The 27021-nt window shown below is 45.4% G+C and overlaps 2 protein-coding genes across 6 annotated transcripts in view; one reads left to right on the forward strand and one right to left on the reverse strand.

Annotated features, from left to right (window-relative positions):
• The window catches only part of ANKFY1 (ankyrin repeat and FYVE domain containing 1), a 35297-nt gene extending 14434 nt beyond the window's left edge, over nucleotides 1-20863 (forward strand). For all 3 annotated transcript variants that reach the window (XM_074595165.1, XM_074595164.1, XM_074595166.1), the window contains 18 exons: nucleotides 1731-1935; nucleotides 2674-2742; nucleotides 3483-3682; nucleotides 4089-4186; nucleotides 4596-4818; nucleotides 6892-6990; nucleotides 8237-8390; nucleotides 9327-9495; nucleotides 10679-10797; nucleotides 11138-11294; nucleotides 12561-12761; nucleotides 13785-13961; nucleotides 14396-14543; nucleotides 14814-14904; nucleotides 15231-15355; nucleotides 15561-15707; nucleotides 16193-16283; nucleotides 17033-20863. In XM_074595165.1, coding sequence (XP_074451266.1) covers nucleotides 1731-1935; nucleotides 2674-2742; nucleotides 3483-3682; nucleotides 4089-4186; nucleotides 4596-4818; nucleotides 6892-6990; nucleotides 8237-8390; nucleotides 9327-9495; nucleotides 10679-10797; nucleotides 11138-11294; nucleotides 12561-12761; nucleotides 13785-13961; nucleotides 14396-14543; nucleotides 14814-14904; nucleotides 15231-15355; nucleotides 15561-15707; nucleotides 16193-16283; nucleotides 17033-17165 — 2606 coding nt within the window. In that variant the 3' untranslated portion in view covers nucleotides 17166-20863. The remainder of the gene's footprint in view (nucleotides 1-1730; nucleotides 1936-2673; nucleotides 2743-3482; nucleotides 3683-4088; nucleotides 4187-4595; nucleotides 4819-6891; nucleotides 6991-8236; nucleotides 8391-9326; nucleotides 9496-10678; nucleotides 10798-11137; nucleotides 11295-12560; nucleotides 12762-13784; nucleotides 13962-14395; nucleotides 14544-14813; nucleotides 14905-15230; nucleotides 15356-15560; nucleotides 15708-16192; nucleotides 16284-17032) is intronic.
• A 305-nt stretch (nucleotides 20864-21168) lies between these two features.
• On the reverse strand, nucleotides 21169-27017 carry CYB5D2 (cytochrome b5 domain containing 2). Of its 3 annotated transcripts, XM_074595168.1 has the most exons (5): nucleotides 26580-26930; nucleotides 26180-26338; nucleotides 25323-25509; nucleotides 23556-23789; nucleotides 21169-21291 (listed from the first exon to the last, which is right to left on the reverse strand). In XM_074595168.1, the coding sequence occupies exons 1-4, from the start codon at nucleotides 26830-26832 to the stop codon at nucleotides 23576-23578; spliced, it is 813 nt and encodes a 270-aa protein (XP_074451269.1). In that variant the 5' UTR covers nucleotides 26833-26930; the 3' UTR covers nucleotides 21169-21291; nucleotides 23556-23575. The 3 variants fall into 3 exon arrangements, with proteins under 3 accessions (XP_074451269.1, XP_074451270.1, XP_074451268.1); XM_074595169.1 differs by lacking the exon at nucleotides 21169-21291 and having other exon boundaries at nucleotides 21345-23789; nucleotides 26180-26320; nucleotides 26580-27017; XM_074595167.1 differs by lacking the exon at nucleotides 21169-21291 and having other exon boundaries at nucleotides 21345-23789.
• Between the last annotated feature and the right edge of the window lie 4 nt (nucleotides 27018-27021).

Raw genomic sequence — 27021 nt, forward strand, 5'->3', positions numbered from 1 at the left:
TGAAGCCTGTTTTCTAGACCTGGGTTGAATGCAGCATATGCTTCTCTGTGATTATCGTGAATAGCAAGGGTCCTTGCTACTGGACAGCAGTTTTAGCGGAGGAAAAACTGACTGGAAGATGAGGAGCAAGTGGAGATGCTTCTGTGTCAGTCTGAATATCTTCAAAGCTCCAGTGGATAGCGTAGCTCTCAGGGTGGAGTCTGAGTGCAACTACATGATTATACTGAGCTGTTCTTCACCTTAGAGTAGAAAATGCACCTTATGAAAACTGGAGCACAGTAGGACCTGGTTGCTGTGGCTGCTGTACTCTGAAGGCACTGGAGCGGCAGCATCTTGGCCCATGGCCAAAGTCTGGTAAAAATCTGTAGTGAACACCTCGTGCTACTAGTTGCCTGCAATGATAAATTTGGCAGATCTGTTCCAGAAAGCCAAGCACAACAGGAACCTTACCTGTGACTGGACCTCATGGGTATTGTAGTGCTACAAATTAAAAGCATAAGTTTATTTTAAACTGCAAGCTCTTTTGGACTTTTAGAAGTAGTTTAAGTTACGTGAGTTCAAAATGCAGCTCCCAACTTCTTCCTTTAATCTCCTACATATCTAAACAGGGTAATGCTGGTGTCTGATCCTGTGAGTGAAACTTCATCAGCAGGAGTAGGAGACCTTCTAGGCGTAGGTCAGTGTTGTGATGGTTACAGCCCTATAAAACACTGGAAAGATTGCAGCAGGCTGCTCTTAATACTTAATACTAGCATTTGTCCTTTAGTTTTAATGTCTGCTTCCAGTCTAAGCTAGAGCTCTGAGAATGAATGCTTGCTTTTCAGTAACCAAAGCTTCAGTGAATTAATCACTGTTAACAATCACATGTTCTGGAAATGGAGCTAAAGCAAATTGTCTGAACTTGCCTCATGATTCTTATTTTTTATGAATGTCAGATATGGAAATCAGAAAATGGGATTTTGGTTTTTGCTGGCAGAGATAAAGGCGAACAGTTGTCTTTGTTCTCCAGTCTTGCATTCAGGACAAGCAACTTGTGAATATGTCTATTCAAAGTAATCTTTGGATAAGGGGAATTAGTATTATCGTGAAGTCGTTCTCGGCATCTCGGTGTTTCAAGTCCAAGGTTTCACGTACAGAAGTGGGCCTAAGTTCTGGCTTCTGAGAAGCTCTCAGGAGGGAGTTCTTAGGAATACTGCGCATGGCGCGTCTAACTGTTGAAGCCCTTATCCTGTATATAATTGGGCCTAAACTTTCAAGAGCAGAGCCTGTGTTATTGCTTGTTGATGTAGCAAGACTGAACAGATGATGACTAACTTCAACTACACACTTCTGACTGATGCTCTGGAATAGCACTTTTTGTTCAAAAACTGTTTGTATGGTTAGTCTCACAATTTGTCCAGCTGTGCATTAAAGCAGGAATGGATTTATCTTGACAGAGGAACTAGCAAACTCAGTATCACCATAACAAGTAAACTAATGTGTGAACTTGAGTCACATGTAACCTCTGGGCAAAACACATTTTCCAAGGGTTGTTACGAAATATTTTAATCCTGACTTTGCAGTGAAGTGTTGGTGAAGTTACCTAGTGCTAGGGCATTCTAAGAGCAGACACTTGGCATGATTGTATAGTACGGAGGGAAATCATGCGTATCCAGTTTCTGGACTTGCATGAAGTGTATAGTGTATACAAAGTATTTATCAATAAATAACCTTGTTTTGTTTCACAAAAGGAGATAAATTTGCAGCAAACTTTCTCATTAAAAACGGTGCCCGTGTGAACGCTGCTACACTGGGAGACCAGGAGACACCTCTGCACCTTGTGGCGTCGTACAGCCCCAAGAAGCATTTGCCAGATGTCATGGCAGAGATGGCACAGATAGCAGAGTCCCTCTTGCAGGCTGGAGCCAATCCAAATATGCAAGACAGCAAAGGAAGGTAAATACTGGGTGAAGTAAAGTCTGCTGGTTTAACAGATAATACTGTGGTGATTGGATGTAGCTGACTAAGAATCTGCTCAGGTCTGCCAGCAAAGCGCAGGTGATAACGGAAGCAGGAAAAGTGAATTAATTCAGTTTAAGACCTGTGGGTAGCACTCAAAGCAGAAAACTTTGCAGGCTGAATGATACCCTGTCATGACCAATTAAACATAGCCCAGCTGTAGAAACTGTTAAAACACATGGCACACAGTTTGCCTTTATTGAATCACCAAACAGTAAAGCAAGCTAGCTAAGGTGACAAATAGTATTCCTGGGAGGTAATTCTCTCTGAAGCTGTCAGTGAAACTGAAATTATCTCAAAGAGCCAGTGGTGCAGTGTGTTTATCTGAAGTGTAGGGCCTAAAAAATGCTTTACAGGTTAGGTTGGGCTGGTAAACAAGTACGTAAAATGATGTCGAGGACTTAGGGTATATCAGCTGCTCAGTTCTCATAGGTCAAGCTCTTGTGCTTTTTCCTTGAAGGTTAGCTCTTACACTAGTGTGAAGAGTTGCTTCCTACCAAATTCATTGGAATCATGCCCACTGAAAGGGAGATTGCTCTTTCTTTCAAGACATGCTTGTGCCCTTCTCCTGAAAGCAGAGACAAAAGTTAACCCCATAAATCTGCTGGTGACCATGGACAAAATCTGAAGCCTCTCACTTATTACTAACGTAGCTGTACTTTGCCCCAATTACAGGACCCCATTACACGTGGCGGTTGTGGTCAGGAATGAACCTGTATTCAGTCAGCTTCTCCAGTGCAAACAGTAAGTCTCACTTAAACATGAAAAACTGAGGTTACCTTGTACATTGAAGATAGGAAAACTAGTTTAACAACTCTCTGTGCCTTTTTGCCTTATAATAAGGCTAGCAATAGGCTTGGGATGCAATAGCATAAAGGCTTTGCATAACTTAAGATGCCAGAACAATGCCCAAAGCCAAGGAAGTTTTTGCCCTACTGTAAAGAGGAAGCAAACTGCATCTCTGTGTTTTTCAAAGAGGGATAGGTGAAATAATGTAGCAATAGCTTCATTAGTAGTGGAGCTGAAAGCAGTAATAAGGCTCTTAAAATGTCTGAATACATTCTTGAGTTCGACTTGGGTGCTGCTTAAAGCTAATACAAGTAACTTCTTAAGGTGATGAAGCAGAAGAGTTAATTTGACTCAGTTTCTTTGTAGTTGAATTTGCAATTCTTATTCACAGCTTACTTGAATACAAGAGGATTTACCTCTTTGTTACAGTTAGTGGGAGCCCAAATCTACCAGGGCCACGCTTCTCCTGGGAGCAATGAGCTTAAATCTAGTAGCGACTAAAAGGTGCCTTGCTTGTTTCGGGGTAATCACAAATTCTCTGAAGTAACTGGAGCTACAGTGTGGTTCTTGGCAAGCAACAGTTGTCAGTGAGGTATTAGATAAACTGGTACAGCTGTTCAGACACTTGAAACTTAAGCTGCATTGGGGACCACTTTTAAAGGTATAAATCGGGGAACATTAATTTTTATTTTTAGACTAGACTTGGAGCTGAAGGATCATGAAGGAAGCACAGCTCTGTGGCTTGCAGTTCAGTATATCACTGTATCGTCTGATCAGTCTGTAAACCCTTTTGAGGATGCTCCTGTTGTAAATGGAACCTCATTTGATGAGAACAGTTTTGCAGCAAGGTTGATCCAACGAGGCAGCAATACAGATGCTCCAGACACAGTAACAGGTAAAACAGAGGTTTGTATTTCTGTGTAGGTGGAAGGCTTGTAATTTAATTGCTTAGTGCTAACTGTGCTCTGAGGAGCTAAATGAGGTTTCAGCAGCATTTGCTGCATAATGAATGGTAGGTAGTACCCAGAGCTGGAACTTAACAGGTCCCAAGCTGAGCTTGACTTGCAGGAAGTGACAGAAAATCTGGACTCCTTGCCAGGTCCTAACATCCTCTTTACAGTTTCAAAATGTGTAATTGCTAAATGGCAGTGTATGTGGCAGTCCAGCATTGCAGTGGTAGGATTTTCCTTGTTGGCTTCAAATTTTGGTGTTGTAAGGTAGTGGTGAAGGTGCTAGCACACTTGTTAGTATCAGAGTGTGGTTGGAATAACGCTCTAATAGTGTTCATGGCGTTTTTTTAGGAAACTGCTTGCTTCAGAGGGCAGCTGGTGCAGGAAACGAGGCGGCTTCTCTCTTCCTGGCAACTCATGGAGCAAAAGTCAACCACCAAAACAAATGGGTAAAAGCAGAAACTTACAAACTATAGTCTGAAAATTTCCTTATTTCCCTTCAGAAATAAGATAGCGGAGAGCTCTTGTTGCTAACTGTAGCTTAAAGCAAGTTGGAACACCTGCTGAGAGCCTTTCGCATGTTTTCAGATATTTACTAGTGATCAGAGAGCTGTTGCGTCCTTGTGGCGCTGTTCTTGCAGCATCACCAGTTTTAACATGCTTTTAAACTTCCCTCAGTGCCTGTTGTAATGAAGTCCTTAATATAGGCTAACTCATGTAGTTTGGAAATCCTAAGGAGCTTCAACTCCTAGGACATAAGCTCTTCACAACGATTCTTCTGGTCATAGTAGTTTAAAAGCTACTTTTCTTTTGGGTTTCATGTCTCAAGCTGTTAACCTGCTACTCTGTTTATTAAAGGGAGAAACACCGCTGCATACAGCCTGTAGGCATGGCCTAGCAAACCTGACAGCCGAACTTCTGCAACAGGGAGCCAATCCAAATATCCAGACTGCAGAAGCAGTGCTTGGTCAGAAGGATGCGTCTTCTCCAACAGCAGAGAATGTTTATCTGCAAACTCCCCTTCACATGGCTATTGCTTACAATCACCCAGATGTGGTGTCAGTCATCCTGGAACAAAAAGGTAGGTTTTTTCTGGTTCAGACTGTATTCTCATGGGAAAACTGGTGGCTCATGGCCTGGATGAGCATACGATCTGCTGGATCAAGCACTGGCTGGATGGGCGGTCCCAAAGAGTGGTGGTCAATGGAGTTAAATCCAGCTGGCAGCCGGTCACAAGTGGTGTCCCTCCGGGCTCGGTGTTGGGACCATTTCCATTTAACATCTTTATTGATGACCTTGATAAGGACATAGAGTGTATCATCAGCAAGTTTGCAGATGACACGAAGCGAAGCGGGAGTGTTGATCTGCATGAGGATAGGGAGGCTCTACAGAGAGACTTGGATAGATTGGACCAATGGGCCAATGCTAACGGCATGAGCTTCAACAAGGCCAAGTGCCAGGTCCTGCAGTTGGGCCACAACAACCCCACGCATCGCTACAGGCTTGGGGAAGTGTGGCTGGAGAGCTGCCTGGCAGAAAAGGACCTGGGGGTTCTAATTGACAAGCAGCTGAACATGAGCCAGCAGTGTGCCCAGGTGGCCAAGAGGGCCAATGCCATCCTGGCTTGTATTAGAAATAGTGTGACCAGCAGAAGCAGGGAGGTGATTGTGCCCCTGTACTCAGCACTGGTGAGGCCACACCTGGAGTATTGTGTCCCGTTCTGGGCACCTCAATACGAGGGAGATATCGAGGTGCTGGAGCGAGTGCAGAGGAGGGCAACGAAGCTGGTGAAGGGCCTGGAGAATAAATCTGATGAGGAGTGACTGAAGGAGCTGGGACTGTTTAGTTTGAGGAAGAGGAGGCTGAGGGGAGACCTCATCACTCTCTACAACTACTTGAAAGGACATTGTAGAGAGGTTGGTGCTGGTCTCTTCTCACAGGTAATTAGTGACAGAACAAGAGGGAATGGGTTCAAGCTGCAGCAGGGTAGGTGTAGACTGGACATGAGGAAAAAATTCTTCACAGAAAGAGTGGTTACACACTGGAACAGGCTGCTCAGGGAGGTGGTGGACTCACCATCCCTGAATGTGTTTAAGGGTCGTTTAGATGTGGTGTTGGGGGATGTGGTGTAGGGGAGAACTTTGTAGAGTGGAGTTGATGGTTGGACTCGATGATCCCAAGGGTCTTTTCCAGCCTAAATGATTCTATGATTCTATTGATGCTGTAGTGGATTGGTGTGTCAACATGGCATCTAAACCGTGTTTTGACAAACTACCAATAAAGCATGTCTTCCTATAAACATTGTTTAAGTGGAGCAATTAATAAGACTGGATAAACATAGTCTTAAACTCAAATAATCTGCTTGTTAAGACTAGAAAATTAACTTGCCCATAAATCTTGCTAAATTCTCCACTGTAGATAATGGGCTTGAACACTTAGCCCCGGGTTGTATTCCAGCTGTACAACTGAGATCCCTTTTCTCTCCCTGACAAAACATTTCATTCAGGTAAATGCTGGAATCAAATATGGATAAAGGCATCTTTCTGTGGTGAGAATTCTGCCTTCCTCAACTCTTTGAGTAAGAGGATTTTGTACAGAGTAATACTAGTATTGTAGTAGAGTTGAGACTCGAGTCCTGAAATACTAGCAGGTGACACTTCATTAAATGCTGCTAGTTGAGCTTCTCCTTTCTAGCAGCAGGGAGGGAGTTTGACAGCTGAAGGAAGGCCTGTTTTGTCTCCTACTGTAAGTGGGATTCAGAGGGAGTAGGTGAACTGGGGAGAATATCCGCCATCCCAGGGAGCTGAGGAGAAGGGATGCTGCCACCATTTTGCAGTACAGCCTCCACTCCTCATTGTCAGAACGTTGTATACACTACTCTGGAAGTGGAGGTAGAAAGGGGGCAGGTTAAGTCTTTTAGTTAGAAAGTTGAATGGCTTTTTAGTGTGAGTACTAAGATTAGGCAGTAATGGCAATACTACCTGAATCCTAAGCAGTATCGCATCCGGGAAACTGAAGGTATCTTGCTTGGATCTTTCAAACTGCTGAAGGAACAGCCTACTTTAAAATGTGACACTGCTACTCCTGCAGCTTTAAATGTGCAACTGCAGGTCAAGTACAAGAATACTCTAATTCCTTATGCTTTTTTTTCTAGCTAATGCTCTTCATGCTACCAACAACTTGCAAATTATTCCTGATTTTAGTCTAAAGGACTCGAGAGACCAGACTGTGCTGGGGTTGGCTCTTTGGACAGGTATGTACCTTCAAAACAAGGTGACAATTTACAAAGATATGGAAGCTATTGATGTCACCATGATGTGGATAAGACTTCTTTCAAACAAACCAGCAGGCGTGTGTTCATGTCCTGGCTTGTGCTGCCAGTGAGAAGCTGTCAAGGAGAGCTTTAAATGATTCTCCAGCTTCTAAAACTGAATGTTCACATCTGACTGACTTCTAGCCCTACAGCTTCTCTTGTTCACTAGCAAGTAGCCTCGAGCCTCTTGCCCACAACTGTGCTGGTAGTTCTGTGGAGTTGTTCACTGAGAACTCCCTGGTAGCTTTCACGTCGGGTCACCACGTTGTCTGCTCATGGCTAACTGCTCTAGATGCTGGTTAGTACAGCGGTGCTGACATTTACGAAGGGAAGGTGAGCTACTTTAAGTAGCTGTTAAGGTGAGTGTTATTTGAGGTCCTGGTTCAGAAGATGCTTTCTTGTCTGAAATGTGGAGGGCAATGTTTTGGGGAAAATGAGATACTTTTGTTTGCAGTCAAGCGACATTGCAACAGTATGAGCACATTGCCAAAAGAAGGTGGTGTGGTCACTACTGAATTAATTTACGTGTGGTCCTGCTGAGCTGGAAACAGCAGCTCTGTGGGGGATGACTGCTCACTCTGCACTTAAGAGATGAGGCAGAATGCTTAGTGATGTTGCTCTGTACAGGAGTCCTAGACGTCATCCATACTTGACAAACATCTTCACTGTCCAGGCTTTTCACTTTCCTGTCCAACAAAAGGAAACCACAATGTAGCTTTCTCTCTACCATTGCCCTTATCTGCTTCTGAGATAGAGGAGGAGGAACTAAGCTAAACATCTAATACAGTAATGCTTCAGGGAATAGCTTATGAATGCAATACCAAAATTCGTATGTTTCTTGGACAAAAATCTGAAGTGATATGAAGGATTAGACTAGGTATGGTTAAAGAGGACTCGACTGCATTTAGGTTGGCAGAACTAATGGGAGAGCTCTGTATACAAGACCATGTCTTGTGTCTTTAAGCGAGACCAAAAGGGCTCAATAATCAAGAAGTCTGTGAATATTCAAGCTGGGTCCTGACTTGGTTTAGCTCATTTATGTGAACTTTAAGAGGCTCTAGCATTGATGCAGTAAATCTCATACTGTAATTACTGAAAATTAATAAATAAAGCTTCAAGCTTTTAATCTTCAGTGTGTCTGTTTTATAGAACTGAAGGTAAATACTAACGAGCTTTAACTCTGTAGGCATGCACACAATAGCAGCTCAGCTGCTTGGGTCTGGGGCGTCCATCAATGACACGATGTCAGACGGACAGACTCTGCTACATATGGCGATACAGAGGCAAGACAGTAAGAGTGCACTCTTTTTGCTGGAACATCAGGCAGATATAAATGTCAGGTAAGATCTTAATTCATACAACACTGGACTGGGTATGTATTTAGGAGCCGGGTAGTGATGTCTGCCTTTATGTAATGGCTTGAAGTTTGTTTCAAATCATGATTTGTATGTAATTATGCATTCGGTGCTTTTTATGGCACCAGTTATGGCTGAGAGTTTACATACGGGAACTTGGACAGATACATAGCTCCATTGGTGAGTTCCTCTTGAGGCTGCAGAGGGCGGTGCCACTTAATTCTAGGTAGCGCAGGATCCTTTTAACAGGCTCTCAAGTCCTAGTGACGTGGTACTGAACTTCTGTAGTCTCGTCTGTTTGCTAGCTTGTTGGAACTGCCTGTTTTCTACCATCTAAACTGATCAGATGTAGCTCCAGCAACAAAATTCTGATAGAACTTGCTGAGCATTTCCCAGACACGTTGATACTAGACTGAACAAAACGTTTAGCTGCTTATATGACTGACAGGTTGTCCTTGAAATTTGCGAGCTATACTGTAATGAATGTCATGGGTAAAGACTGCCTAATACCGCTGTTCTGACTTCAGTTTTCTAACAGTTGGTATTTCTGACGGTCGCTGGTAGCATAAGCACAGTGCAGACAAATCTGGTTGCTTCTGTGGCAGAGGCTTGCTTTGAAGGAACTGTCCTCAAATGATGGCTGCACATAAGGAAATGATGGTGTCTCTGAGCAAAGAACACTAACACGCTTTTCAAACTTTAAAAATCAATCGCTACTAAAGGTAGGGGAGAGAAGGGTAAACTACATAGCTGTAATGAAAAACTAACATGGAGTGTTTGCCTGGCTGTAGAGATATAGTCTCACTACAGCAAAAATACACACGTGAGGATATAATTCTTGGTTTTGCCAATAAACTACTGTAACACGGGGCCTAACTTTATCATACAGTAGTAACACACTTCCAACTGTACCTATTTCAGAACACAGGACGGAGAGACGGCCTTACAGCTGGCTATAAAGAACCAGCTCCCTCTTGTGGTTGATGCTATTTGTACCAGGGGAGCAGACATGTCTGTGCCAGATGAGAAAGGAAATCCTCCTTTATGGCTTGCCTTAGAAAATAACCTGGAAGATATTGCATCGACTCTGGTAAGACTGTCAGTTGACTTAATTTAGTCTCACTTCTGCGCATGTTGCAACAAAGGGCTCATCAGCAAAGACAAACCCAATGCATGAAAAGAACAGGGTAGTCCTATACCATTATTTAACTTCTACAGGCTCTTCTTCACCAGAAGTTCCTTTTTCTTGCAAAATCTTCTATAAACACTGTAGTCTGCATAGTCAAATACCTTGCAGCCACTCAAACGAAAGTATGGAATATGGTATCTGGATTCCTGATTCTGGAAAGAGTAAGGATCTACTAAAAACATCAGTCTGTACCGTACCGTACTTGTGTAGCGATAGGCTTCCTGAATAAAACTGAACGCCCATATGTATGTGGTGGCTTTTAGTGCATCTTAAAGTTCCATCAAGAAGGCCTTTTAAAGGCTTATATTTACTTTTAGGACTATTTACTTTATAGGTGATTCAACAGGAGACTTCTTAGGAGGCATAAATAGACCTCTCTGTCTCCTTTATAAGGAAGTTACTTGAAAGCTTTGTCTCTGATATCCAGTCATTGTCTGCTAGAGACAGCTACTTAAAAGCTGTGCTGACGAGCTGAGAAATACATCTAGTAACTGTACTTGGCCATTCGTGCTGCTATTGGATAAGACTAAGGAGTCACCACTGAAACTACTTATGTATAAACCTTTTAAATAGTTTGTAAAATGGAGCGGAACAAGTCTTAGTGCTGTGTTACTTGAGTAAGTACTTCTGTAGTAGAAGGCTATAAATATTAGAAATACAGTTCCTGGAAAAAACTATTTCTATTTAGCTGGTAGAGGAAAGAAATAAAGGGGCCAGACCTTCACAGGCGAAGTCTGCTGATGCCGCTTGACTTGCTTTAGGTGCTTGTCGTTGCTGACAGCGAGGTAACTGTTACCCAAACTGGCTTAAGACCTGTCTGCTCAGGGTATATGAGTGAATATCTGAATTGTTAGTAAACACTACCTAATTAAGTATTATCTAGTAGACCAATAAAATATTGGTCCGGAAGACATTAACGTAGCTTCCTGAAATTCAGTGACTCACAAGAAATAGATAAGGCCTCTCAAATTCTACATCTAAGGGATAATGTTTCAGAAGCATCAGTAAGGGACTATATAAAGTAGTAGGAGCCTGCTGGAGACATAACAAAGCCTTCACTGCCTCATCGTGCTTCTCCTTCCAGGTTAGGCACGGCTGTGATTCCACCTGTTGGGGGTCAGGACCAAGTGGCTGCTTACAAACTCTTCTTCATAGAGCTATTGATGAAAACAGTGAACAAATAGCATGCTTCCTTATTCGCAGGTCAGACCCTCTTCTAAAATACAAACCTTCTAATGTGCATGTATGTATTTTCCTGGCATAAATGAACTGAATGCTAATTTGAGTCAGTAACAGGTATGCGCCTCGTCAGACTTCTGGTGGGTGGGTGGCACTTACGGAAGTCTGACTAATGACACACTCTGTTACCTGTATTAGCGTCACGTTCCTGGTGACAGAAGTCAAACTAAAACTAGGAACATGTGCTTATGTAGAATGGGTCAGCAGTTGCTAGATCAGCTCTTGCGAACTCTTCTGACCTTTGTTTTGAACAGTTTAAATCTGGATTAAACATAATAAATTGACTGTGTTGTGTTTGTTTTAGTGGCTGCGATGTGAACAGTCCCAGGAAGCCAGGCCCGAATGGAGAAGGAGAAGAGGAAGCTCATGATGGACAAACACCCCTACACTTGGCAGCCTGCTGGGGACTAGAGGAGGTGATCCAGTGCCTTTTGGAGTTTGGTGCCAATGTCAATGCTCAGGTACGTAGAGAAATTGTGCAGTTTCTTTGAAGTTGATTCTTTGCCTCTAATGTAGTGAAAACAAACTTCCCTCTTAGTTGTGTATTTTGCTAGATAAGAAAAAGAACATCCTTCTGTTATAGCTGAGCCAATGTGAGGGCTGGGCTGCAGTTCTCTCTTTTTTTTTTTTTTTTTTTTTTCTCCTGTCCCTTGTTACCAAATCTAGTGTTTACCTGCCCATATGATGGGTTAATTCAAATTCAGGAAGCTATACTGAAGGAAAATAATGATACAGAAAACCACTTGCAGCATCAGTTTTCTGATACAGTGATTGGAATTCAACTCTTCTGTCCCTAGTGTGAAATAAAGGCAGGAGCGGGGCTTTTGCCTGCTGCGATTAATCATTAGATCAGCTCTAGGGTAAAATGACAGAATACTCTACTTTGTGAGTATGTTTGGGAAGTGTTGTCTGTTGCTGGGTAAACGGAGGTGATGTAACTATGAGTTACAGTTCACTTTTGACTACACAGTAATCCTTAAACAGAAGCTTGACAAATAGCAATAAAAGAAATGAATACATAACACTTCTAGGTCCTGATGCTATTGAAAATGACATCAACATGAATGACAGAAGACAGCCACAAAGCAGCTGTGGCTGTAAACTGCTGCTTGGTGCAGACAAGTGATTAGACACCTTACGTGAATTTGCTAGACGTTAATACACTGTTTGCATCGCAAACATGCCTGATGCTGTTATATTTTCAGGGAGGGAAGTTCCAAGTGTTTAGCTTCCAGAACACTTAGCGCTAGTGGCTGAGAGTCAAGCTAGGGAAATATCTGCAGTGCTGAATCTATGGAAATGATACTTCAGGTTTGTATAATGTAGTCTGTACATCGTTCTTTCAGATAAAAATTGAATTCTACAAGTTGTTAATAAAGTATTAACATAAAATATTGCAAACTACTATTAGTTTGAAAGCATTTTCTTGGAACGCTTGGCTGTAGTCTTGAATGCTCATCTCTGCCCCCAAAATGTCTGACTGCATGGGAAATGTTACTCTGAGCTGCCTAAACGGATTGAGGTCAGCCGATTTGGAGAAACAAATACCAACGTGCTTCGCTTCCACTGTGGATTTGAGCTCCCACTGCAACTGTTCTGGTGTCCCAGCCGAAGGCAGCTGGGTGCATCACAGAACTAAACTAATAAGCTTCCCCTACTTCTCACAGTTAGGGAAGGATTTTGTATTGCAGAATCTGCGTATAACAAGCTTCCTGGTTTCCTTCTAGGATGCAGAAGGAAGAACTCCAATCCATGTTGCCATTAGCAACCAACATAATGTTATCATTCAGCTTATGATTTCACATCCAGATATTAAGCTAAATGTACGTGATAGGCAAGGAATGACTCCCTTTGCATGTGCTATGACATATAAAAATAACAAAGCAGCTGAGGCAATTTTGAAGAGGGAGCCAGGAGCTGCTGAACAGGTAAGCTGGGAGTATTCAAAGCGTGCTGGTGGTCTTACTGCTCTAGTCCGTGGTAACGAGTGTTCCACAAGCAAATCCTGCTCTATCCTTTTGTGGTTTTACATGCAATGACATTTGCCAGATGCCAGTTTTCTGTAGCAGGATTTATTAGGAAACTGTAGGTGTGTATGTGCTATGTATGAGTAAGAACATCAAGTGTCTCATCAAACTTTATCTCATCTTGTCAGTGCTAAATTGGGGAACAGGCACGTAAAGAGACGGTTCTGACTCTACTTTTGTCGTGTGCTGGACTAGTAGAAAAATAACCTGTTACCTAGCTTCCCTAAAGCTATGCAGAATAGAAACCCTGACCTAAAATAACTGAATAATAGGTGTTGTGCTGCACTGCTGAACTACAAAACCTCCAACTGTATCTTCAGGTTTCTGGTGTGATGCTTCAGGCAGCTGTTCAGGAGTTTTGCTACCCTATGTAAGTTTAATTACTAGTAAAGTATTGGAGTGCTTAATGAGCTCTTGTAACATATATAAAAGGTGGTTAGAAATACAGCTGCTTCTAAACGTGCTTTAACGTCAGCTTCAAGGCAAATAGGAACAACAACACGCACTTGGTATTAAGCCACAGAATCAGTGGCCACTGCATCAGTGCGGCAGGATTGCGTGTTGCTTGCTTCTCCGGTGGTAACCGCCAGGTTTACTCAAGTTTGTTTCACTTAATCATTAACTGCTGCTCAGTACAACAGCTGTTAACCTTTTGTCTGTCATAATACTCTTCAGAGTGTGGTCAAGAAATGACAAGGTTATAAAGTAGAAATAAAGTAGTCTGAAGCAGGCTGGAGTGAGCAGTTGCAGCTGATAATTTCTCGATTCAGTTATTTGATAGTCACATCTATCAAATAAGTCTCTAATGTGAAGCAGTGAAAGGAATAAGATTTTCATCTCTTAGTGAAAATATGTCCTGCCATGTATCAACTTGCTGTTCTACAGAAATAATGGATTTCACTTCACGTGCCCTTTCTGCCGCAGGTTGATAATAAAGGTCGGAATTTCCTACACGTAGCTGTTCAGAACTCGGACATTGAGAGTGTGCTGTTCCTGATAAGTGTACAGGCTAATGTAAACTCCCGGGTCCAGGATGCCTCCAAACTGACGCCTCTCCACCTGGCTGTACAGGCTGGCTCAGAGATCATTGTGCGTAATCTGGTACGTACTGGAGAGTCATTCTTCCCCTTCTTAGAAAGGCACACTCGGCCTTAATGCGTATTGCCTGTAGGCTGGAGAAGTCAGCTGAAGGTGATACCGCTTTTTCTCAAACGGAACTCAGACTTGCATAAAGTTTCCCGTAGCTTGTACTCTGCTGAGCTGCATCAGTAGCCTTTGTAAGAGCATGTTTGATTTGCAGCAGTCACTAGGTAGTGTGGCTCGCTTTAAAGGAAGAACCTTACCTTGCACTTCGTGTGCAGATTTGAACATGAACACAAGTTGCAGCAGCTCAGTAACGATAGCATTTTATGTACGCTGGAGGCCTAGAAGTATCTCTGTACAGTGGAGTCTTGTGTGCTTCATTCACAGAAGTAAACTCTTGGCTAATAGCCCTGGAAACGTCTCTGAACATATTCCTTCTTGCATCTTGACAGCTGCTTGCAGGTGCCCAGGTGAATGAACTGACTAAGCACCGTCAGACTGCTCTTCACTTAGCAGCCCAGCAAGATTTGCCCACAATTTGCTCGGTCCTTCTGGAGAATGGAGTAGACTTTGCAGCTGTAGATGAAAATGGAAATAATGGTAAACTTCTAAAGATTTACAAATAGCTGTAAATGTTCCAGCAGGTCTGTTAATAAAGAATATCTCCTAGTGGCGGAGATAGCTCACTGAATGGGCTCGCTCTTCAAAGATGAAAAGGAGAAGGAAAGTCCAAGGAATCAAAGCCGGTGGAAGGAGTTTTGGAGAGGGAGGGGTGGGGGAAGTGGAAGGAGAGTGCTTAATGTTATCAGGCTGTAATTATTGCTGACACTGACTACTTCAGATTCTTGAAACTTCTCTTCTGCTTTTCAGCTCTTCATCTGGCAGTGATGCATGGCCGTCTAAACAATATCCGGGTCCTCCTCACAGAGTGCAATGTAGATGCAGAAGCCTTTAATATTAGGTAATTAGTATAGTCCTAAGAGGCTAAAAGAAGCATAGTGTATTTTAAAATATGTGGTGGTATGACTAGATTAATAAAATGCCAAAGATTTGGCTTGGATTATAGTATTTCTACGCATAATTTTACAGTGCAGTGTGCAGAGCATGCTGTATGGAAATGACGTGTACCAGGAGAAGGAAGTTGAAGTAGGCAGTTGTGTATGACGTACTGAGTTACTTGGGGTCAGACGTACACAGTGGTACACCTAACTTGGACAAGAATGAGTTGGATGAGTAACTGTAGTAGCAAGCAGACTTTGATCAGGATGGCAAACTTTTTTTCCCCAGAGGCCAGTCACCGATGCATATTTTGGGGCAATATGGGAAAGACAATGCAGCAGCCATCTGTGACCTCTTCTTGGAGTGTATGCCAGAATACCCTCTAGACAAACCTGACGCTGAAGGAAACACAGGTAGGTGAGATTCAACAACTATTAAACTTAGAAGTGACTTGAGAGACTTTCAAATTACTGGAATAATTGGCAGGAGTATGTTAAATACAGTAAGATGCAAACTTTACATGGAAACTTAAACGAACTAAAGCTCCTACTCTGGACTGAGTGTAGCACAAGACCTACCATTCTGTTAACAGGGAGGTATCTGGCTTTTATTTTTCAGTGCTCCTGTTGGCTTACATGAAGGGAAATGCTAACTTGTGTCGTGCAATAGTGAGAGCTGGGGCTCGTCTTGGAGTTAACAATAATCAAGGAGTCAATATCTTCAACTACCAAGTTGCTACAAAACAGCTTCTCTTTAGGTTGCTAGGTAAGTACTGCGTGCTACGGTGGGAGGGGGCTTTCAGCTTATGCTTCTGAGATACTTTGGTGGAGGAAAGATCTCTGGGCATCTGACTGGGGTCACAGTAATTTCTGAGGGGCTGAACTTCTAAATATTCTACTACTTTAAATGGGGCGGTAGAAGTACTAATTTTTCTCATGATCAACTGAAAAGTTGCACAGTGCAGACCTGTTAAACTTAAATATGACTTTTTCTGGAAGGATAGACGTGGAGACTTCTGTCCGGTGTTACAGTCTAATGTAGCTTAAAACCTGGGTACGGCTTCTTAACTTGTGCTACATAGTGGCTTTCATCAGCATCACCTTTCCTACAAACAAGGCTGCAGCTACTGCAGGAGTAGTTAAATCAATTACGCTGGGTGCAACCTAGAACTAGAAAAAGCCTCCTTAATGTTACAGTGTGCTCAAGAGGTGTCCGAGCCCATTTTGCCGTTACATTTTTGCCTCTAACAGATATGCTGACAAAAGAACCTCCCTGGTGTGATGGCTCCAACTGCTATGAATGCACTGCCAAATTTGGAGTCACGACAAGAAAGCATCACTGGTAATATGACACATCCTGCTGTACTTAGAAGGAAACGGATTCCTTTTCCACATGTAGCTAGGCTCGTTCCTTCTGGCTGTTTAGGAAACCCCCATGTTAACATAGGTATACAGCCAGTAATGCAGCTGAAACGTTCTGCGTCCTGGATCAGTAACTTGTGGTCTGACTAAAATTGCATTCTAAGGACTTTGTGCACTTACTGTTCTGACTGGTTGGAAATGAGAAATCATGTCAAAGTTCCAGTAGGGAAACAGAGGTTTTGGACACCTGCTTTCAGTAGTGGGGCTGACTTGCTCCGAAATGGGTGACAGATTTGGGCAGCAACTGCCAGCGCAGGTTGGGGGTGGTGTTTGTAACGTGGAAGTGACTGAAGGTGCTGACATGAGTTGCTCTTGTGGAGACAAGAGTTGCCTTTTCTTAACCAGTCTGAACTTCTACGAAGTTTGCTGTGTAGATGGAAGTTAAGCCAAGACTTATCTCCTAGCACAGGTCAGATTGCCCAGTGTGCCAGAGAAACTGCACGTGCATCAGTTACAGTAGTACTAGGTGACTGGCTGGTATAGAAGCAGCACGTGTCTTTTGGCATTAGTATCCGGTTATTACAGGAGATACCAGTAGATACAAGAAAAATGTAATGCTTCATACTGAACCTTTTTAGTGGTACTATCCTTGCGGAATACCGAACGGCAAAATCCTGGTGTTCACCATGAGTGAACTCACTTTTTCTCTCACCCCTCTTCTGTCAACAGCCGACACTGTGGACGCCTGCTCTGCCATAAGTGCTCAACAAAAGAGATTCCTATCATAAAATTTGATCTGAACAAGCCAGTTCGAGTTTGCAACATCTGCTTTGATGTCCTGACTCTGGGAGGAGTCTCCTAGTACGCTGTGGAAGTAAAGGGATTCCCAGTCAGTGCTCCTGACAGCAGCTCTGCGTACAAGCCCTCTGGATAGGGAAGAGGAGGCCTATACACGTCTTCTGCAATAGACTGAACTAATTAAGGACGCTGTTATGATATATTCTGGTATAAATGACTTTGTATGACTGTAAATGTATTGGGCTGTGATAGACTTCACTAGGAATTCGAGTGGATCATTGAAACCAAGTGACAAAAGAATTTGGACCCTCTTCTAGTTGCGGTGGGATACGGAAGCTAAAATTGTTAGGCTGATGTTTGAATTAACATGAAACAGGTCTGTCCTTGACATGGTGCTTTGCACTGAGCAACTCTATTAAGCCCTGTGGCTTTCAGGCTGCTTAGTAGAGATGGCATTAAGCTTCAGGGTAACCAGGTATCTCTTTGCTTTGTCTTAAAGATAAATGTTCCCTTTCTCTAGAGAAGACTTCTTGTGAAGCTAGACTGAGCTGTTGCAACCGCTCTTCATTTCCAGAAACTCTTCAAAAGTGGGAGTAGTTCTAAGCATAGCTCGAGAATTGTGGCCTTACAACAGAAAGCTTTACAACATCTGATGCAAAGCAGTCAGAATTGCAGACCCACATCTTGATACCTCCTCAGTAAACGTCTCATTAGCTTTGGCATGTTCAAGAGAAGTGCAAGATTGTTTTAGCCAGCAAATACTCTTGCTCATACCTGCTAGAGCTGTCGAAGTCTTTGTTGCACTTTCATATTTACATTGCTAGTCCTTCCAATTCATGAAACTTGTACAAATGAAGAGAAGTGCGCTGAAAGGCCTAAGCATACGCTAAATGGAGAAACACTAAGGCTGGTGAAGGAGCCTAACTCGCAATACGGCAATAAATGCTGAAGTGCATTATGAATCCCAGGAGGGAGAGTAGCACTTGCCTTTGGTTTAAAGACCCTGGTTAACTGCTGCAGGAGAGTCAGCGACCCTACCAGTGCGAGGTGTGCTGCGCCTCTAGGCGTTACACTTGGGTCCAGTTTCAGCAGGATTGCTGGTGAGCGGGAGCGTATTTGGAGGCTCACTGTTAACGTGAAGCCTCTGGCCTTGAAGGAAGGATTCTGAGCTGGCAGTGCGGTGCCAGGCATTTGGATTAAGCTGCAGTTTCTTCATCTAGGCTGGTCGTGCTCTCTTAAACATGCTGAATCTGCAAAAATCCAACGCCATGTTGTCTAAGTAAATAGGGAAAAACTGCTGATAGACAAGGTTATGGTTTGGTTGGGCAAAGGCTTCAGTCAGAGGGAAATAAAATAGTGCACTTGAGCAAAACTACATGCCATGTTAAGGCTGTCGTCATCCCAAGAAATGAACCTAGCTTAGACTCAGCATTGCTCATCTCTGCTCCATGAACTGGTGTGCATTTATTTAATGACTGTTATCTCCAGTGTAGAGTACGGACAAGCTGGTGACACATTGTCCTGCTTGGAGTAGTCACTTGTCAGTAAGATGAGGTGGCAAACCAGACTGCTGCTTTTGGGGGAGACTTGCTTGAGGTTTTTCTCAAACTTGTACAAGAAAAGGGTGGGAGAGGGTGAAACTGCTGACATTTGCACGATGAATTTCACATCAAGTCTCACTTGATCTGCACTTTGATCTTCCAATATGCGTATATTATAACTGGAATCTCACCCTTGTAACACTAGAGGAGAATAATGGATGCTAATACAAATTTGCCTCACTGTTTAACGTCTGCTGCTGTCGTGTTCCAACAGAATGCCCTGGGTAACACAACTGGTCTCTGTAACACAGTTAGTACAAATGGTGCATCTCTGGCATAATGGTCTGGGCGAATGGGGTGGAAGATGATCATGTCTGAAGCATTTAACTGCAAGCCACAGTTTGGTTTTTTTGAGTGAAATGGATGATGGAAAACACTGTGCTTTAGGAAACAGTGGACTGGATGTTTCAGGATCTCACCGGTTGCGAGTCTCTAGGAGTGAAAGATAATGATGGTGGAGAGCAAGTGCATTTGGTGAAGGGAGTCTTGACTGTAGCGTATCCCGTGACATCACGTTGACTTCCTTCTTTGTTTGGAGCTACAGTGCTATGGAGTGGCTGGTGGGTACTCACAGTACTGAAGGATGGTGGTAGAGGAGTGTTCTTCCAAGGCTGCAGCCTATGGACTTCTGCTTAATGGGAAAACTGCACAACATGGAATTGCTAAAGCATTTAAACATGGGGTTTTTTCAGTGATTTCTCTGATGGAGGGGGCAAGGGAACAGGGAGCTTGGTTCTGACAGAATAAGCAACCTTTTAAATGGTGAAAAATGTAGATCTGAAAATTCAGCTTCACTGAATGGCAAGTTTAAGGCTGGCTAGTTGTGCTTTTTTAAAATTAGAATATTAATTATAACTGCCTGAAGCTCTGGGCAACGGTACGTGATGCTCCTGATTTGCTCTTTACAGCCAATACTGTACCAGGTTTCTTAGTGAAGTCTGAAAGGAAAGCTAATTGTTGATGAACTAATGTACAGCCTGAAGTGTTCATTAAATTTAAAGCAACTGAATTCAGCGAATTTGATCACTTTAAAGTGCCTTGGAGATAGTTCCTTCCAGCCAACACTAACTAGCTTTCTGTCAGAGTCAAAAGGGAAAAGCTCGCAGCCGGAACTAAACCCCCGGTTAGTTCTGTTCTAGTGCTTCAGCTAGAGAGGCTGACTTCCCCCCCTCTGCCCCCCAACCAGCTGGGGGGCTCAGTCCTTCATGCACTCTGCCCAGGATTGGTCTGAACTCTCACCTCTGAGACCTTTGGGGAGTTTCGCTGGCAGTGCTCCGCTGCAGGGTACAAACGTGAATGGAGGCCCTTGGTAACGTAGTAGTGGCCGACACATTTCTAACTCCATAAACGACCTCTCTTCCTTTTTGTAGCATACTACAGTTGTGACCGAACCCCCCGCCCCCCTTGCCCCTGCTGTCTTTGAGTGGTATCTATTAGTTTGAGACTCAAATCTGCCAAGAGCTGAACAAAAGGGTGTGTGGAAAACCAGCTTCTGTCCCTGGGAAGTGATGCTGTCACACCAGGCTTCAGGCACTTCAGCGGGGCTGCACGGGAGGTCTGCGGTGGTTCCTACTGTAGCTTTTTGTTCCGAGGCTGGATTCCTTTTGATTGCAGTCATCCGGCGCTCTTACACAAGCACAAAATGTGGTCGGGCTTCGGTTTTAATTGGGGTATCTGCAAAAGGTGCAGTCACTGTTTCACGCCACTAAGCGGAGTGAGGAGGCAGTGGGGAAGGCACTAACGGAGCGAGCGTCGCTGGCTAAAAGCTGACAGATGCCTTAATGACTTCCTGTGCTGGAGATCCATGGATCCATGGCTTGTGCAACTCCTCACCTAGTGCTCCTAAATTAACACCTAACAATATGGGAGGCCGAGGCTGGGTTTTGTTGTAGATCAAATGTTAGTAGGCAAGTCCTCTTTTTCCTGTAACCAGCAGAGCTGGGAACTGAGCAAACTCGTCTCTAGAAAAATCCAAGCTTGTGTGAGTGACAAAGAATAACTGAACCTTCTACTACCCTCTGTGAAATAGAAAAGGAAGTCTTAGAACAATGGCATTTTATCTGCACTGATTGTCTGGAGTCATTGTAAAAATGTATTTTTCCAATATGCATTACTTTGTTGTGTAATGATTCTACTTGTAATAAAATGCATAACTAGATAACGCATCGTGAGGTGGAGGCCTTGTTAAGAAAGTATCTTCTCCTGTAGAGACAGCTGCCCCTCTGCAAGCTATCCTTCACCAGCCGCCTGGAACATGTATTCTTTGTTGTGAGATTATTCCAGGTGTTCATTTTAATGTGGAACTGCTGGAACTGTTACTCTGGCTGACAAGGTCTAGTCTTCTAGTTTATACCATACGCGTGTCTTGAATGCCTTTGACTATAGGCAAGTCTAGTATTTCTTACAAAGCAATCCCAGCTCCCTCCGGGCCAGAGCTGGTTCACGATGTCAGTCAGCTCTCGGCTGGGCTGCGTTTACGTGGAGAAGCTGCGGGGAGTTGCCTCCCAGTGAGGAGCTGGAGTGGGTTCAGTTGCAGGCCGGTGTGGGCAGCGCGGCCTCCTGGAGGAGCGTGTACCTGCCGCAGCTTCGCTGTGGGGAAAGGGGAGCTTCAGTGCAATAGCGAAACGACCAAAACAGCTCGGTGAGATTGTGATGCATTCGCCTTTATTAATAAAACTTACTAAACCACAGATGAATGGTGAGCTTTATTAGAGCACTGTCTGTGCTGACGCGACCCTGTGTAGCTATTGCTGGGCTTCTCCCCACCCTTTCCTCTCCTGGGATGGGCGGGTAGATAAAGAGCTGAGCCTTTGAGCTGGAGTAGAAACAAGATAATCTTGGAGCGCTTCAGCTCAGCGAGGGAGTCTCCTTCTCTGCTTTAATAGATGACTTATTCTGAGTGCAAAGGAGACTTCCCCCCGGTGTTTCCAAACACTAAACTATGGACTAGTAATCTGGAATTTGCTGCAACTTTTAAAGCTATTTTAAAGGCACTTGCCAATCACTTTGGGGGATGGTTTGGCCTCTAAATGCAAGTTCTTGTTAAAGGAGATGTGTCCAAAAGCAAATGACCTGCTGACACTTGTAATGGCCACCAAGTTGTGGAGACGACAAAGCTTTGCAGCTCTTTCCTGCAGGCTTTACACAGCTTTAGCATTAGGGTTCTTGTGTGAAATGAGTTGCCTGCTGCGACCCCAACGAGGGCACAAGCCCAGGGCTAAGTTTCAGTTTTAAAAGCGTGACGATGTGCGATGGCTCTGCTGCCGCTCAGCCACGCGTACAACTGCCACTGCTGACCGACAGTGCCTTAGAGGACTTCTCGTCAAGGTTACAGTGGAAAAGAAACACAACAGACGCAGGCTAAACCCCGCCACCCCCCAAAACACCACACTAAGCACGTACACGTTTGAACCGCTGTGTGGCTCCTGTCCACGGCAGCTCCAGCCCCATCAAAACATCCCAGGGGGAAGTGCTGAACTATGTCCTGCTGCCGCTGCAATCGCGTTATCGCTCGTGCTTTGCAGCAACGCTGCCAGGCCTCCTGTAATCTCCCTAGTTATTCACTAATTACTTAGCTTTGTGGGACTTTCTTTAGAGGTCGTAGTAGCCCAAAACTGATGAGTTTATAAATGGCTCTTGGCTCTTTATACGTAGGTGGCAGCTGCCTTAAGGACAGACCTGAACTCAGCTCAGCATGGATCTCTGCCACTGCTGGACTCCATGTCATCTGCGTGTCTCTCTTGAGGCTGCAGCTACACCAGAAACTGATTCTAAGGGTAGACTCCAAGAAACAGCAGCTGCTTCCCTGCTGGGGTTTATAGCACCCAAGCCCCGTGCGGGTCCTCCCTTGTCCTTTCCAGCCCTGCACAGAAATGGTAATAACTTGCCCTGCTCTTCTGGGAGTCGCTCGTGTTGCTGAATTTTGCCAGCTGTGTTAAAATGTGTACAGACTTGAGGGGAGCTGGGCCTTGTGAGGGGACATCCAGCCTTGGCTTATAGTCTGACCGACATGCACCAGATGGGAGCTCATCTACCAGGATGGAAACAGGAGGCAGGTTACAGTAGGACGGTTGTGTTGCCACAGAGCTTTTGTTATTGCCTACCTAAAACTACCGATCTCTGATGGGAGTAGTTTGAAAGCAGTGAATCAGAGGCCCAGGATGGTGAGGTTAATATAAAATGATGATCCTCGTAGGTGGCTTTCAATATCTTCTTTGCACAGTATCTAATACAAACACTAAATGAGGAAATGCAGCTATGACCTTTGCCTTCGGTACTCCAAGAACTTGATAAAGCTCGTGTATAACTAAACCGCACACCTAGACACTATGTACCTTAACTGTAGGAGAAATTCACGCTTCTCCCTGCTCCCTTCAAATTCTTTGGAGTAAATCGGGTGCCCGGGAAGAAGCATTAGCACTACGATGCAGCTGGCAGAGTTCAAGCACCTGGAGGACTGTGCGTAAACCGAGGCGGTGGTGATGCAGCGGTTCTTGTGCTCACTACCTCGCTGCCTTAAAACACAACACATCGCACCCGCCACCGTGCACACAAGCATCTATTTCCTGACTGCACAAGAAATCAGTTTTTAAATATAATTCTGGTTGCGCATCTTACAGTTTTTCACCAGATGCAAAAATACCATAGGAATAAAGCACTGAGAACAAAAGCATCCTGTTGCTGGTTTTTTAGCCACTAACTTGGCTGAAGTGTTTCCTTCTCCGTCTCCGTACATTAAAAGAGAGTCACGAATAACATGAGATTGTTATTGCTCCCTTTGCACAGACGGAAGGGAATAAAGCTGGAGCTGCCCACCCAAGGTGCAACGTTTGGCTTCAGGACCCTACGCCCACCTCGGATCCAGCGCTCGGAATCACACCCTTAGGACACACTGCTCGGCCAGTGGATGGCAGCCGTCATATTGCTCCAGGTGAGGGTTGTCCAGGTCGCCCCTGTCGCTGTGCTCGCTGGAGTCCGGCTGGCCCCACGGGGGACCAGTAGTCCTCACGCACACGCAGTCACTCCCCCTCGAACCGGGTCGGTACAGCTTCCGAGGGACCCCAGCCCAGTCTCTGTTCACTCCTCCACTAAGAATGAAAAAATAAAATAAATTACAATTCAAACCCATGAAAATGCTTCCAGTGAACTGAGAAGAATTAGATAAAACCCAAGACAATCTGGGAGAGTTAGAACTAATGATACGCTCACTGAGGTAGCCTTTGCTCCCAGTAGCCAACATCCCACAGCTTTCTGATACTTTTTTATTGACTGTGCTTCAGAAACCTGTGGCTGAACCTAGTGCCACCGGTGCTGCTACATGCTCTCACCCTTCTGGGAGCGACCGACTTTGGCTTCCCACGTTTCTATTGCTGGAAATAGAATCATAGCCTTATGTAGCACAGCGTGTCTAATGGCAAAATGCCTTTTCTGGGGGTAGCTAATTGCTCGCAGATAACCACACGCTGCCTTCTGTGCCACGACTGAACACGGTGGTTTTGAGAACTAGGGCAAAAGAAACAAAAAAGTCTCAAGTACTTCCACAACGACTTCATAATGTCTCTTTATGGGCCAAATCCAGCCTGTTCCTCTAACTACGGCATTTTTTGAAGCCTCTAAACTCTTACACAAGTGATTACCACAGAAGACCCAGTCCCAAGGCTGCACCCAAGCTCGTTCACGCATAGAAGCAGATTCCCCAAGGTACACAGTGCTACTGGTGTACCGAAATGAAGCCGACACATTTTGCAATGTGGTCTTTGAAATGATTTCATCTTCAAACAAAATAGTCCCTAAACTGAGAGAGAAATATGATTAAATAGGCCAAGTAGGAAATGACTGTTCAAAGCTCAACCTCATTTTTATGCGGTTTTAAGTGAAAACTCTTGTGGCAGTAGCCTGTGAGACAGGTTGTGAAACTGAAAAACATGAGCTAATCCTTGCATTCCCAATAGGTGAAAAAAACCTGTTCGAATGCAGCAGACGGTCCTAATGGGATTTCTGCCCTGTTTTCCTGAGAACAGGAGGATCACATGCACATGTGGCAAATTCTGAAACCTGATTTTGATTCCAGTGTGACAGAAGAGTTTTAGCCTCAGAAAGAGTTCCTAAAAGCATAATGACTGCGATGAAACTTTGTTTTCCTTTTACCCGCTCACCAGGTCAGTGAGCAGAGTTCCCCTCCGCTGCCTCATGCTGGAGAACATTTTCACCAGCCCAACCTGCACCTCCGGGCAACTCCAGACTGGGTGGAGGCTATGAGTGGTTTCTGGACTGGCAGAGAAAATCTGGGGACTCCGATTCACAGAGCAGCAGCGGCTCAACCTGGCGCAGGGAACAGCCAGTTCTGCCCCTGTCAGAAAGCACAGCCTGGGGAATGCAGGCAGGGGAAGGGACCATGCCTGGTGTGCTCCAGCCGTGCCAGCACTCGGCATGTTAGCACCGTGCCCTTCTGTCAGCAGACCTCACCTACAGACCACAGAGCACGGCGACTGCAGGACCTAGGACATCTTCCTATGCCACTCCTGCTGGAAGAGGCAATGACAAAGCTCAGGGCATCCAAAAAAAGGGCAGAAATTCTTTGCTCCAAAGGGTCCAAGCATGATGGCAGGAAGGCAGTTTACCTCTGTCTGGAGCACCAGAATCGGCTGCCCTTAGCAGAGCTCCATTCAGAGTTGCAGGGTGGAAACTGCTGCTTCCTCTGCTCGCTTTCTGCTTTGAACGTCAGAGCTTCCTCAATCGCAGCCTCTGCCTGCCTTAAGGCTTCTGTTGGTGTTCCATTTTCATCGTAGAACCTGCCCACCAGCTTCCCTGGGAGAGAAGATCAGTTAAGACCACAGTGTTTCCAGGCTAGGAAAATTAATAGTTCTTGTTTTGGTTTTGTTATTTCTTTTTAATTATTTTTATTTAAAGACAAATAAAGGAGGATCTCACCGTGGTTCAATTTTAAAACCAAACTGAGTTTACATCCCTTCCATTCTTGGATCACACAGTGATTTACCCATGTTAATAAATCTATGCAGGATAAGCTTAGGCACAGAGAGTCAATGCCACTTTCAGCTGCAGATCCCAGAAGTCTTTCCTGCCCATGCACCTCATTCCCCAAAATAGTTGCCCTGCACCGCTGCTCCTACAGTCTCCTGAGTCCTGCTAATTTCGGTGCTCGCAGCGCTGGCTCCGCGTCTTCTGCTCAGCCGAGACAAATAAAAGCAGGACAGAGAGCTGCAGCTGACAGCCCAGGGGAGAAAAACCGTTCAGCTTCGCCTTTGAGGAAAGCAGACCTCAAACTAGGTCTGGTTTAGCAGCTGCTCCAGCTGGTCGCTCACAGCTTTCAGTCTCCAGCGGCGCAGGTGAAGGACCTTCATCACGTCCAACATGTTGTAGACGAAGCCTGGCCTACACAGAGCGGCGTCCCGGACCTGCCATCGCCACAGGCCCACCCTCGCCCGCCTGCCCCATTTCCCTTTCCAGAACCACTCACCCACGGGGTCGTAGTTGTCACTGTAGAAGGAGAGCCAGCTCTGGATGGCGAGCATCTCGCCCGGCAACAGCCCCGAGACGTCGTCCACCAGCCCCAGCGGGGTGAAGTCGCCCGTGGCAAATGCTCTGGTGGCATCTCTCCCTGAGGGGCAGACAGGCCCTGAGCCCCCCCGACAGGGAGTGAGCCCCAGACAAGGCCTGCCAGGCCCCTCCGAGCCCCCACTGAGCCCCGTTACCCCCCACCCAGCCGTGTCAGGCCCCAGTGAGCCCCGTCAGGCCCTTCCGACCCTTGTCAGGCCCCATTGAACCCTGCCAGGCCCGCTCTGAGCCCCATCAGGCCCCTCCGAGACTCGAACCCGAAGTCCTAGGGCGCCCCGGCCTCCCCGCCCCTCAGGCGCTACCTGCGAGGCCGCTGTAGGCGCCGCCGGGGCCGTAGTGCTTGCGGCCGCGCTCCACGTCGAAGACGCGGCCCAGCACGGCGAGGTAGAGGCCGGGCTCGCCCTCCGCCCCCCGGTACCGGGCCAGTTCGGCCGCACTTAGCAGGCGGTGGCGGGGCGGCGGCAGCAGCCAGGCGCGGGGATCGAACCCGCGGCCCAGCAGGCAGGCGGCCCCCAGGCACAGAAGCGCCGCCGCCGCTGCCGCACCCCGCCGCATGGGGCCGCGACACGACCGCGCCCGTCACCTTTCACGACACTTTCTTCGCCGCACGGCAGCGTGGCGGCGGCAGACGGCAGCGTGGCCAGTGCGGTGTGTGTCCGTTATAGAGGGTGTGTGTGCTTTACGGCTGAGTGTCGCGCGGCGCAGCCGTTCCGGGGCGGGACTTTGCGACGCCGGGTGTCGCTT

This window comes from Larus michahellis, chromosome 7, assembly GCF_964199755.1.
Source record: "Larus michahellis chromosome 7, bLarMic1.1, whole genome shotgun sequence".
Classification (NCBI taxonomy): Eukaryota; Metazoa; Chordata; class Aves; order Charadriiformes; family Laridae; genus Larus; species Larus michahellis.

Coding starts and splice junctions, on each gene's coding strand:
- CYB5D2 (XM_074595168.1), bottom strand. CDS start 26,832: ATGCGGCGGGGTGCGGCAGCGGCGGCGGCGCTTCTGTGCCTGGGGGCC. Junction 26,339..26,579: donor CGCCTACAGCGGCCTCGCAG/GTAGCGCCTGAG, acceptor GGGGGGGCTCAG/GGCCTGTCTGCCCCTCAGGG. Junction 23,790..25,322: donor TTCTGGTGCTCCAGACAGAG/GTAAACTGCCTT, acceptor TTTCATTCTTAG/TGGAGGAGTGAACAGAGACT.